Source organism: Anthonomus grandis, chromosome 4 (assembly GCF_022605725.1).
Source record: "Anthonomus grandis grandis chromosome 4, icAntGran1.3, whole genome shotgun sequence".
In the NCBI taxonomy this organism is placed as follows: Eukaryota; Metazoa; Arthropoda; class Insecta; order Coleoptera; family Curculionidae; genus Anthonomus; species Anthonomus grandis.
Genome location: NC_065549.1, coordinates 6,326,386 through 6,340,422, shown reverse-complemented (window position 1 = coordinate 6,340,422; position 14,037 = coordinate 6,326,386). Strand labels below are relative to the sequence as shown.

The 14,037-nt window shown below is 31.9% G+C and overlaps 1 protein-coding gene across 1 annotated transcript in view; it reads left to right on the top strand.

The window, feature by feature from the left end:
• The window catches only part of LOC126735397 (sestrin homolog), a 242,178-nt gene that overhangs the window by 8,711 nt on the left and 219,430 nt on the right, over nucleotides 1–14,037 (top strand). Inside the window, exons 2-3 of the mRNA XM_050439364.1 lie at nucleotides 5,406–6,077; nucleotides 6,767–6,832. Coding sequence (XP_050295321.1) covers nucleotides 5,580–6,077; nucleotides 6,767–6,832 — 564 coding nt within the window. The 5' untranslated portion in view covers nucleotides 5,406–5,579. The remainder of the gene's footprint in view (nucleotides 1–5,405; nucleotides 6,078–6,766; nucleotides 6,833–14,037) is intronic.

Below are 14,037 nucleotides of genomic sequence, written 5' to 3'. Positions count from 1 at the left end.
GTATTACCGCGATAGATGATATCAATCAAAATCATAGACAATTTATAAGAAATACAATACACAAAATTGAGCAGGATTATATAAACTGTATTGATAATGGTGGTGGTCATATAGAGCAGTTATAGTTATAATTACGTCTAAATTAAAGTTTAACAATTGTTAAAATAATGTATCCTTGTCAACAAAAAGATGCTAAATATCACCTTAGTAATAATAAATCTTCTGTTTTTATTGTTTCTACTCAATTCATTTATCTTAAAAAAACGCCTAACAATAACAAAGCAGCGCTTACCAAGATCTTCAATATATTATTTTTTTAAAGTTTGGAGCCCGATATTTCCGAAACGGTTTAATAAAACATAGTTAAACTATATATATTTGAAATCAGAAAATTCGGCTATTATTAACTATGAAGTCATATACAGGGTGTTCCATAAGAAAAAACTGATCATCTGTCAAAATTTGACGTTTCTAAACGAAACAAAAAAATTTTGACATCGGATTCAAAAATTGAAAGTAAAACCCCAAAAGTTTTGTATTAATTTTTTTTTTTTTAGCTTTTCGCATTATCCCTGTAGGAGGGGGGTCAATATATGGGGAAAGACCCTGTACATGGTTTTCCATAAATAATTTGACAGTAGCAGATCCCTGTTAAAAAAGAATGGGAAATTAAATTTTCCTAGACTGAAAGTCAAAGACAACCAAATTACAGGGTGATAAACTCAAAATGTAATTTTTTTGAATTTTTGCCATAAATTTAGCATTTATTCCTGTTTTTTTTGTTAAGGCAAATTTTAAAATTATGTCATAGAGGGCGCCATCAGCAACTTAAAATTTTTTCTTCATACAATTTTCAAGCTTCAAAAAAATCAAAAAATATAAGGGAACCGTGTACATTATCACATTCTGCATAAAATTTCAAAAAGTTTGATGTGTGTCATGCGTATTTAATATATTATCATATATCTATATATTATCACATTCTGCATAAAAATCCAAGAAGTTTGATGTGTTAAATGCCGTATTTTACTTTTCAAGATAGATGCAATTAAAATTTTTCAAAAAATTATGTATGTACTTCTTGAAAGCTCTTTAAATAAAATATGGCTTGTGAACCATTAAACTTCTTGAATTTTACGTAGAAACTTAAAATATAATAATAGGTGCCTAAAAAATTGTCTTTATTTTTTTTAATTAATTGAAATAAAATCATAAAAAATAAATTATATAGAATTAAAATATTTCAATAAAAGGAAATTCAAAAATACATAAAGTCGGTGAAAATTTAAAAAAAAACCGTATAGAAATGGATTTTTTTTTATTTCATATATTTTAATTCAGAATTTTTTAGACACTGACAAAATTTACTTTTAATACTCTTTTCGTTTAGTCATCGCTGACGTCAACATTTTTTATTTACTATGCAAGGTACAAACAAGGTTTCCCCCAAATGGTATAATAAAGTCAAACACTTATTATCTCAACATTATTCAGTTTTATATAGAAATTTAATCTGTTAAATTGCTGCAAAACCAATATAACAATGGATCGTCTAAGAACCTTAATTTGGATAGCAATATATTGTCAACTTTATCAAAGACTATTTTAAAATCAAAATAAATTACGTCAGCCTGAACCACATTATCTAAGCCACTAGCAACATAGCTGGAAAAAATTGTCAAATTTGTTTGGCAAGTACGACCCTTATAAAAACCATGCTGATTTTCTGAGATTTTATTGTAAAAGGTTGCATCAATTCATCATTCATACATTGGTTCAAATATTTTTGTCATAATATTTAGATCGGAAATTGACCTGTAATTTGTAATATGAGATCTATCTACTCTTTTAAATAATGGTGTTAAACTCAAACTCTCAAACTCAAACTCAAAAATGCTTTATTGTCAATATAAACATAGAAGTTGTAGACAAAGCCAATAAGACTGTACATTAAAGAAATAAAAACGAGAAACTAATTTAAAATAAAATTAAATTATATAAAACTTTGAAAAATACTTAAATGCTAATCATTAAAAAATTCACCTAAACTATAGTACGCTTTACTAGCAAGAAATATTTTCGTCCTTGTACGTAGGCTTTTTTCAGTCTTAAGTTGTCTTATTTCTAGTGGAAGTTTATTAAACAGCTTTCCACCTCCATATATGATAGAGCTACGGACAAGTTCAAAATAAGGAATGGGTAGCCTCAACAAATAATTTTGTCGCGTATTATAGTGGCTTCCTAAGTGGAGTTCCTGTTTATATTTTCTAAAAACTAAGCAAACTGTTTCCAAAATAAAAATACAACACAGGGTTAAAATATTACGACTTACAAAAAGCGGGCGACATGAGTCACGAGGCTTGGCCCCACATAGATATCTAATAGCCCTTTTCTGGAGTACAAACACTGAACTAAAAAGTGAATTTGAACATGAACCCCAAAAGCAAATTCCATATCGAAGGTGCGACTCGATAATCGCGAAGTATGCAGATCTGGCGATGGAGAAATTAAGACTGGTGGCAATAACCCTTAGGGCGTAGCAGCCTGATGAGACTTTTCTACATACATTCACAATATGGTCTTCAAATTTAAGGAACTTATCTATGGAAAGACCCAAAAACTTACTGAACGGTGGCATGGTGATGGCTTCATTATTTAAACATATATCATTTGTATTACATTTAAAATTAAGGCTATTTGTTTTGGAAACATTAAATGTCAAAAAATTTGCGTCACACCAGTCTTTTTTTTTAACAAATCTGCACGTATATTGGCCCCCATTTGAGAAACATCAGAGTCCTGCCAGAGGATGGTGGTATCATCGGCAAACAATGTAAATTTGCCAGTTACCTGCAGTTGTGGCAGATCGTTCACATAAATGAGAAAAAGTAAAGGACCAAGTACTGATCCTTGCGCAACACCCACATTTAAATTAAGTTCCTTAGAGATACCACCATTAAATTTGACAGCCTGGACACGATTTGATAAGTAGGAACGAAACCACTCAAGGGCAGTTCCTCTGAAACCATAGAGCTCCAGTTTCATCAGCAGCACTCTGTTACTCACGCAGTCAAATGCCTTGGACAAGTCACAGAATACCGCTGCTGCAACTTCACCAACATTCAGTCGGTTGTACAGGTGCTCTAGAAAGCTAAAGATAGCATCATTTGTGCCCACAGACTCACGAAAGCCAAACTGCTGAAGACTCAATAGGCCAAACCTATTTAAAAATGAAATGACGAGCCGTTCCACTATCTTGACTAAAGTAGGCAATAACGCTATAGGTCTAAAGTTAGAAGGACAGTCGCGATCGCCACCCTTGTAAAGAGGAACAATCATTGCTCTTTTTAAGCACTCTGGGAAAACTCCAGACATAAATGAAAAGTTAATTGACTTGGCAGTTTATAGTTTATATTGACAGTTTATCATATTTATGGAAATATGCGGGTATCCTACCACATTACCTCTTGATTTTACAAAACACCAAGAGTATTTACATGTTATAAAATTTTCATAATCCCGATCAATGATCATGCTTTTGATAAAGATCTTACATTTTTATACTTGGTTTCTAATTCGAATTTTTTTTTTCTATAATATTTATTTTTGTTTTTTATGAGTTTAATAGTTTTTTGTAAAAAATATGACCGAAATTTTATATTTCGTATGAGTCGCTTCTATCAGATCTATAGTTGCATAAAACCTGTCTACCATACCATTCACATCCTATATATTATTACATTTTCATATATATACCCAAAATTCTAAGAAATTTGAGGGAGTTAAAGAGTTTTGGATCCATATACACTTGAAAATATTTTGAGAGAATTTTTGATAACATCTATCATGAAAAGTCTTTCAATAAAATATGGCATGTGACCCATTAAACGTCTTAGACTTAATTAATAATAAAATATTTCATGTCATATCCACTTGTGCAAGTTCAAATTTGGAAATGGTCACAAATTTCAATTATATAAGTATTCGAAAACATTTCTAGGGTTCCTTATTAACCTATCTTGTACATCTTGTTCATAAACAGCCAAATGTAGAAGACCATCCTTTACCTAGAATTCAGCACTACTAGGCAACTGATGAAAAAAAAAGAAAATGATGTCATAAAAGAAATTTATGAGCAGATTTAAATTCCAACAAATAAAACAAAATTTACATATATCCGATAATTGTTTGTTGGACAAAAATGACCAATTTTCCAAAGTTATGCTTTTGTTAGATCTACTAAAAATTTGCAATTTGCAATATTTGCTTTTAGCCTCTCAATAGATGAACTTTGATGTGTGGGGTAGATTAACACGACAATGGCATTGCAAACTATAGGTATCAAATTTTTCAAGTCAAAGAAACGGTGGTGGCCGATATTCTCCGATGCATTTGATAGTTTGGTGGTAAATACGTGGAAAAGTGTAAAGTTCATACTGGTTGTTTTGTACAATATCATCAAAATTAGTGGGCGAATTATACCAGTGGTTCGCTTACTCACCAATAATAAAAAATTGTTTTGGAAATATAACACTACATTTTAAAAGTTAAGAATATTTTGGATTTTTATAGTAGAACATCTAGTAAACCATAGCTTTAGACTAGACCAAAACAAAGAATTAGGTTAAATTTTAAAAAAAGTTGATGAAAAAAATGATTTGTACCCAGTGGTTTATTCACGCACCAGGGTATTTTCTAAAATAAGAAAAAATACTTATTTTTTTCTCTAAAGACGATGTTTTATGTACCAGTCAATAAATATTAACAACAAGAATGGGTTAATGGGCGGAATATTAACGGAACCCAAGAATCGTGAACACCGCGAATTAAATAAAAGTGGGTGAAAGAATCCTGGCACACTTTATGAAAAAACTTTATTTGTTATTATGTCAATAAAACTCACGCAACATTTTGGAAATTTTAGATGTTTTTTTTAATTCTCTTGCCTCGTATTATCATAACACATTTTACCTTTAAATTCAATAGCAAAATGCCTTAAGTGAATCTGAGGAATCCATTCGACACCTAAGCTTTCTGGGTGCCAAGTGCCTAAATTTTTCCCATTGAAAAATTACTCCTGATGTATCCGATGTTAAACGTTGACATTTTATTTGACCCCCCAAATTCCTTAAAATTTTGCGTAGAATCTAAGAATGCATTAATATATAGCATGTCCCATTTATGAAAGTACCACCATTTTAAAAGAAGCTCTAGACGACAGGCAAGTCAACGTATACTTCTTCTGCGTATATTTAAAACCTGATGAATAATATGGCACAACCTGTAATAACATTTTTAAATTAGATTAAATTGCACATTCTAGAAAATATTTAACTTAATAAATATTTAAAAAAAACACTTCAATTGCTCTTGCAACATAATAATAACATTCTATTTCTTTCCAGAATAGTCTCCAGCAAGTCCCACCACGCACCTTTCAATCAGTATTACTACCCCTAAAAAGTATTTTTTAAGTATTAACACCCCACCAAAGACCACCCCACTATAGCGCGTACTCAACAATTAAAACCTAAAAGTACAAATCCAGTCAAAAATATCGAAAAAAAAAAAAAGAAAACATGTTCGTCCAAACGTCCGGAAACAACGTCCAAAAACGGTCCACGAGCTCCAACGACGATTTAATCTTCGACATCGAAGACATTTCGAAATTCTGCACCACCAGAAGCACCAACGAGGTCCAAGAACTGGAATTGGACGTGGTGTCAAAAATAGTCGAGAGCTGGCTGGACCCGAACAATATCAATCAAGAGCAGCAGTGTTCTTGTGCCAAAGACGTCGAAGGTTACATTCACGATAAGGGTCCAAATTTTAATCAAACAAGGTCCAATTTTAATGAAAAAAGACCACGGTGTAACACGGGGGACAAGACCGCGTCCAGGAGTCCGATAGAGAAGGACGAGCTGCTTTTAAAACAGAGCGCGAGCGCAAGGGAGTCTCCTAACGAACAGTATTTCGATATGGTGGCGCTGTACTTTCCGACCATTTTAAGGTTATGTTTCGCCTGTCCGTTTGGGAAAGTTAGAGAGAAATGTTGGGGGATTCTGGAGTATGTTGGGGTGAGTATACGTTTATATATAGGAAATATGGATTCAGTTTTCTGGGATCGTATATTATATTGGGGTGAATTTGCATGCAAACACTCACTTAAATTTTTCTCTTGTGGCTCAATTTACATACTCTGTCCAGTGCTGCCACTCAAAGTTAGTTATTTTGTTCTAAGAAAATTTTATCACCGGTTGTTCTAACTTTAATAAAAAATAAATAAATTATCAATGGTTCAATTGCAAACTTGATATTTGACAGATCGAATATCAAACGTCCCGATACGTTTTCACAAGGGAAATTTGGATTCAGTTTTCGGGATAAATTTGCATGAAAACACTCACTGGAATCTGTCTCTTGTGGCTCAGTCTACAAACCCTTGCCAGTCCCAAAAATAAAATATAATTTGAAGCATTTATATTGAGCAAATTTAATTATTTTATGGTTAAAAAATTCTATTATCAGCTATTCTAACTTTAATTAAAAAAATTAAATTAATAAATAAATTTCACAACTGACAGATCGGATGTCAAACATCAAGTCACCTCAATCAGTAGTTTCATTGACTAGTCGATATTTGATAACTGATCGAATGTCAAACGTCAAGGCAAATCCGTCAATAGTTTCTTTGAATGCTTGATATTTGACAGCCGATAGATCGAATGTTAAATTTCAAATTATGAAATTAATTTTCCTTCTTTAGGAACGTGGATTGCCAGTGCCGAATCCCTTGGCTTTCGGACCAAGCGGATTCATCCCCTCCACAGAGGTAAGTGATTCTGACGATTCATTATTTAAAATTTTCTCGCTATTTTGACACTCGTCAACTGTCATTGATTCGTCAAAAAATTGTGAAAAAAAAGTGATGTAATCGATCGCTAAATCGATCTCAATCGATTACCCAATCTCAGTCGATAAACCCAATTGGGTTATCTACTTCTCAAAACACGTTGATTTTTCTTTAAATTATCAGGGCCTAAATAATTACAAAATTTAATTAAAAAACAACAAAAAGTTGATCAACTAATGGAGTTTCCAATTCAGGATAGACCTTTCCTGTTGACTAAAAACATTTATGATTGCATGCAGTTTCAAAATAATCTTAATTTGATTAGCAATTGGTGTCTTGATAAAGCTACATGTAGGAAAATATAGTGTTATGACTTTCACTAATACTATAATTTAAATTAAAATTCCTTAATACGAGTGACTTCTCTGAGGTATCTAAAAGTATTTTTCTATTTAAGACTGTCCTTTACTCTACATATAGATACGGTAATATCTAAATCTTCTAAGGCATTAGAGATTTTAAGAATGAAGAAGATATGAAAGCATTACACTTGTCATATTGGCGCTCAAGATTGGAGTATGCTTCGTTGTTTGGTTATCAGGTTTCACATTTACATCATGATGTTCACATTCATAATTTAGAGCGAGTTCAGAGAAGACTTTTTAAATATTGATGGAATAAATATTAACGAGTGTACCCACCTCAGGGCTTTCTACATGAAGATTTACTTGGAATATTTAGTTCTTGTTCTCTGCTTTGTTTTTAATTAGTAGATTAATAGATTAATTATTCGTGTATTATTGTGTGAGTTGACTAGGAAGTTTCTTATTTATTAAAGTATTAAGATTTTTAACCATCTCCTAATTAATATCAAGTCTGCAAAAGCTTTGATTTGCTTCAAAACATCTGTTGCGTCACTCCTTAAAAGTGAAGTATTTTATAGTCTTACTGCATACTTTGATCAGACTGTGAATAAACCATGGGTGAAAGCTTCTGATTTTGGTTTGTTTCTTTTTTTCTTGTCAATTTTTAATTTTGTTTTTGGTGATTACTTTAATTACTGCGACAATCTTGTTATATATTTATGATTTTTGCTAGCTTTAATATCTTCTCCTTTTTGTATTTTATTTGCGACTTACTCGTTTTTTACTCGTGTGTGAGTGCTGAATGCTTTATCTAGCAGAAAGCTTTATCGACAAATACTTTGTATTTTATGCTAATAAAGCATGTTTTAGTTTGATAACATTTTATTTCTTAAAACTTTAACACTTTATGTTTGAAAAACAAAGCGTTTCTCGACGATAAAGAATATTAATGCTTATTCCGAACATATAATCTGTTGTTAAAGTTTGGACACTGTAAAACTGTATATCATAGTAAATAATTAATTTAATTATGACCTAAAAATTATTTATTATTATCTATGAACGTTACCGCTGACACACACCTACACCAAACAAGTAGGAGCTTAGCTCTACTTTGATCAGTTGGGACCAGTAGATATTTTCCTTGATAATATCAGTGGAAAGTTTTTTAAATACTTGTAAAGATTGAAGAATTTCATCCTAAATAAACCTCAAATACCAAATTTCAATCAAATCGGACCAATAGGAAAAAGGTTTGATAGTCACGTGACCTTAAAACTCAATATTTCAAAAATTTGTTAAAAATCAATAATTGTTTCCTAAGTCAAACTCAAATACCCAATTTCATTTAAATCGGGCAAATATCAAAAAAGTAAAAAAAAAAAATAATCCCACATAAAATAATAATAAAACTTAAATCCCCCCGATTAGATTTTTTTTTATCATTAGGACCCACTGTATTGTAATTTTTGTCTAGCAAAATGCCTTGTATAAACCACTGTGCGCATGAATATTATAATAACACACGGTAAATTCTTAAAACGTCAAAATTTTCCGAATTATCACGGCTAAAAAAAACGATTTGGTAAAAGATATGCACATATTCGGATTGTCCAGAGTTTCTTGAATATTTCCATACCAATTCCTGAAAGTTTTGAGATATTTTAAGCATTTTATCTATGAAATTAGGAAACAAGTCCGTGCTAATTCATCCACGTTGACGCCATGTTGCGCCAAAAGTCGCCATTAAAATCACGCGTAGACTTCAAAATCGACCATGTTCACACGATGTTTTAGGGTATAAAAAAAGGTTTTTACCTTACGATTTGTACATGGAAAAATAGCATAAAGCCTTAGGAACAGTTTAACATCAATTCTGGCCCGATTCCAATAGGTTTTACTAGTTAAATTTCGATTATCAAAAGGGTCTTTTTTTTGGCGAAAATCGCCGTTTTCATTGCCATGGAAACGCGGCCATGGGATAACCAGGTGTGCAGGATGATTTTTAGCGATTTTTCGCGTTTGGTACTTTTTTGGAAAAAAATTACTTTTAGGGTACTTGTAAATATAGCAAAAAAATGAAATTTTAGTATGTTATAGTAAAATGAATGGCGCATTTGCTCTATTGGTTTTGGTTTTTCTATCACATACAGGGTGCGCACAATTAATTTCTAAAGTCAAAAAATATTTAAAAAATCATAACTCAAAAACGGTTTTACTTAGAGGTACCGTTGGTGTTGTAAAACATTCTCCTTATTACAGGCTACAAACCGTCCATAAGCCTTTAGGCTCTAGTTGGCTCCTCTAAAAAGTTATTAAAACTGAAAAAACAAAAGTGTGAAAAAGGGTATTTTCGACTGAACAGTGCTCACCCTGTAAAAAGGATAGCGTTAAACTTTATATGCCTTTTTATTCGGAAAGAATGGAGGTTTAATTAATCCAAATGAAATTTTTTGAAATTTTTCACCAGAAAAATTGTACACAGAAAAAACTAAAAAAAATCAGTTTTTTCAGGTTATTTTGATTTTTCTCCCAGAAAAAAACATTTTTTTTTTTAAACCCCAGATAAAAATTGTAGTTCTCGATAAGGCGCACATATCTTCTGTGAGTCATTATTTCCGGAAAGATACCGTTAAACCGTCATAGAGGCTAGAATATGACACAGGTCTGAAACTTTGGACGTTAAAAAAAAATACTTACCCTATGCTGAAAATAACTTAAAAGTATAGGGATAAGGTCCAAGTGAACTGTAATCAATCCGTTAAATCTCATAAAATTCAAAGAATTCCCTTGACCAAAATCGAAGAAAAAACATTTTTTGACTTTAAAGACATCCTAGTCCTAAATAAAAATACAAATAAAAATTTTTTAATAATCAAGTTGTAGCCTCATATTTCCAGATTATAAAAAGGTAAACATTATTTCTCTACCCCGAAGACAACCAAAGTTATAAGCACTTTTATGCGACGCGTCCGAATTTTGTGCGAAAACTCTCCAGCGGGACAGGCCCTCAGCTCCTATAATAACAAAAGTTAGAAAAAAAAACAGCCGGGAATAATACGCGTGTAACATAATTAAAACAAATGATACACTAAGGCTGACTATTCATTATGATCAAAAATAATTATGCGTTATTACTAAATTAAAAATGATGTGGCAACGTCGCACGGCGAGGTTCGCCTAGCGACAGGCAGTCTGTGCGGGTCGTATGCGTTGGCGCTGAAAATAATTGAAGCGAACAAACAATAATTGAGAATCGCAACTAATATTAAGGCGGTCGCGCACACCTGGTAAAGTGGAAAAATTTCGTTTTTTTTATGCTCACTTTTTTTTTTTTTGTTAATAGAAATAAATTATTAGTAATGATAGATGTTGACCGACCCGTTCGTTGTTGCCGTGCGGTTTTCAATGTTAAACCCGCTTAACAGGACTTTCTCGACTTGGCATTCGTTATAGTACGGCTTTTGTTTAAAGACGATCATGACGTCACCTCGGATAAAAACCGTATTTAAAAGCAAAGTTATATAGCGCATACGTCATGGGTCAAATGTCAATAGTAAATAAAACAGAAAAATTGCAGCGGAAATAATCGTAAAACTTATAAACAGATAAGAATCGAAACCATGCGAAATCGCGAATAGCGAGTCATTTATAAATACGGTTTATTATTGCTTGGCAACGTCGCCTAGGCAACTACAAGTCAATGTCATGGCCAGGCCAGATCTAATAAGCGATTCGCGAATTAGTGGGCTCCGATAATATAAGGTGTGATGCAAAAACAGTGGCTGGGCACTTTTTTTAAATTAATTAAATCGTTAATATTAATAATTATTCGAGGGAAAGGACATCTTGGCTTAATTGTCGTTTTGACACGTTCGGATACCTTCGGAAATGGTCGGGAAAAGTGAAATTTTGTAAAATTCACTTTTCGTCCTACATCAACAATATTTTAGTTTTTTAAATACGGTTCTACATTTTTTACTTTATTTTTTGATCCTACCTTCCACGAGTACCTTAACAATAATTCTTAAAAACAAAAATCTATAAAAAATACATTTAAAAAAATGATATACCCATCTCTGTCACATAGGTATATGTTCGTCATAAGTTTATCTTTGTCTTACTCATTATACTAAAAAAAACGCGGAAGGATCAAGTTGGTGTAGTTTTATGACGCTTCTTCAGCACAATGTGTCTGACAAAGATAAACTTATGATAAAAACTGTGTGTCAGACAGAGATGGGTCTATCATTACGTTTATATAATCAATTTAAAATCAAGATATGCCCATCTCACTTTCACATCTAATTTTGCCATAAGTTTATCTTTGTTTCACTCATTATATGCGAAAAAGGGCATATGATTGAAATTAACTATTATTTATTCATACCTGAAATAGTATTTTTTATAGTATCTTAAAAAGAAACTAAAAAAATTAATCAAAGCACACTGTTTTTTTTTTTAAATTGTCATTTTACACAATACAATGAGTCTGACAGAGATAAACTTATGGCGAAAACCGTGTGTTAAACGGAGATAGGTATATCATTATTTTAAAATATCGAAGTTAGAGTTCAGATATATCCATCTCAGTCTCACATATTATTTTTACCATAAGTTTGTCTTCGTCTCACTCATTGTATGCAAATAAGGGCAAATAAGTGGAACCAAATATTAATTATTTATCCTTTAATTATTATTATGTTATTTAAGTAAATACAAGCCCGCTATATGTTTTTTTAGTTCAAAACGAAATTTGAATAAAATTGTGATTTTACACAAAAGAGTCTCATAGAGATAAACTTATGACGAAAACTATGTGTTAGACAGAGACGGATAAATCAATATTTTAAAATACCGAATTTAGAGTACAGATGTATCCATCTCAGTCTCACATATAATATTTGGCATAAGTTTGTCTTTGTCTCACTCATTTTATGCAAGGTAAGGTAAATAATTCAAATAAAATATTATTTATTTATGCTTTTAATTCTCTTATTCATTATATCTTAAGAAAAACTAAAACACAGCACAACAATGAGTCTGATAGAGATGGGTATATTGTTATGGTATAACCGATTTAAAATAAAGATATATCTCTGTCAATGCACAATGTGCCTGCGAAGTTATATCTAAAACCGTGTGTTAGACAGAGATGACTATATCAATATTTTAAAATACCGAATTTCGAGTACAGATATATCCATCTCGGTCTGACATATAATTTTTGGTATAAGTTTATCTTTGTCTCACTTATAGGGTCTCACTTATAGGGTAGGTATGCGAAGAAGGGCAAATCATTCAAATGACTAATTTAATTAAATAAACACAATGAAAACATAAAATAAATACAAGCCTGCTATGTTTTATAGTTCCAAACTAAATTTGAATAAAATTGTCACTTATTCACAATGGGTCTGACAGAGCTAAACTTATGGCGAAAAGCATGTGTTAGACAGAGATGGGTACATCATTATTTTAAAATGTCGAAACTAAAGTACAGGTATATCCTCCTCACTCTCACAAATCATTTTTACAATAAGTTTATCTTTGTTTAACTCTTTATACTGGAGATAAACCTGAAGAAGGGCAAATTAAGTTTTATTATTTATTATATCTTCTAAGATAAATTAAAAACTATAATATAAACCATAATATAATATTCTAGTTCTCTTTTTTTTACAGCATAATGACTGCGACAGATGTAGACTTAGCGTGATATCTATGTGCCAGACAGAGATAGATAAATGACATTTAAATTTTTCCAAGATGGCGCCCATCTTACATTAAAAAAATAGGCCGCGCTCCTGTGGCTATACTTTATTTTATTGAGTTTCTTTAGCACAGTGTGTCTGACAAAGATAACCTTAAGGCGAAACCATGTGTTAGAGGGAGATAGGTATATCAATATTGTCAAATATGGACTTGAGAGTACAGATATTACCCATTTTAGTCTCACATACCATTTTTGCCATGAGGTTTTCCTTGTCTGATTTATTGTACTTTAGATAAATGTGAAAAAGGGTAATAAAGTTTTATTATTTATAACCTTAATATATCGTCAAAAATAAAATAATAAATAGAAGCCTGCTATAATTTTTTATGTGCGATGCACTTTTTCTCAATAATGAGTATGACAGAGATAGACTTAGCGAGATCTCCATATGCCAGACGGAGATAGATATCATTATTCGTCAGAAAGTCATCAAAGTAGGCAAATTTAAATGTTTTTCAAGATGGCGCAAATAAGCCACGCCTCTAATCGAAAAATTGTCGATGGGGAGAGTGGCTAGATTCCTTCCCTAATTCGTCCGGCGCCTACACCATATTTTAACAATATTTCTCTTATTAAAAAGCTCCTTGAGCTACGCCGCTGGCTTTTAAATTAAACCTAAAAATTCAAACAGTGCGGTGTGTGCATTTTTTATTAGATCTACATATACAGATACGGTTTTAGTACGGGCCAAGGTCAATCCGGACGATCCGTACGTATCTACATACAATGTATTCGTTGAAAATAGCTCTCCCAAAGCAGCAGCAGCAGCTGTATGCCGTTTTATTGGACGAGGATTTGTTTCTCGAACGGAAAACACTATTTACATAACTATTAGCGGCGATGATCGCATTCGATAAATTATTTATCCCATGCGGAAAGTTTTTTTTAATTGATGCGAGGTTTGCCAGATCAAACCTTAAAACTTATTATTTACTCTACTGATTTTGTTAGATTTTTATCAGAAATCTACGTATGTCACTCAGTTGCTAATACTGTCAATTATGAATAATCTATTAACTCTTTCAGTCAGTTGTTCTTGCCTG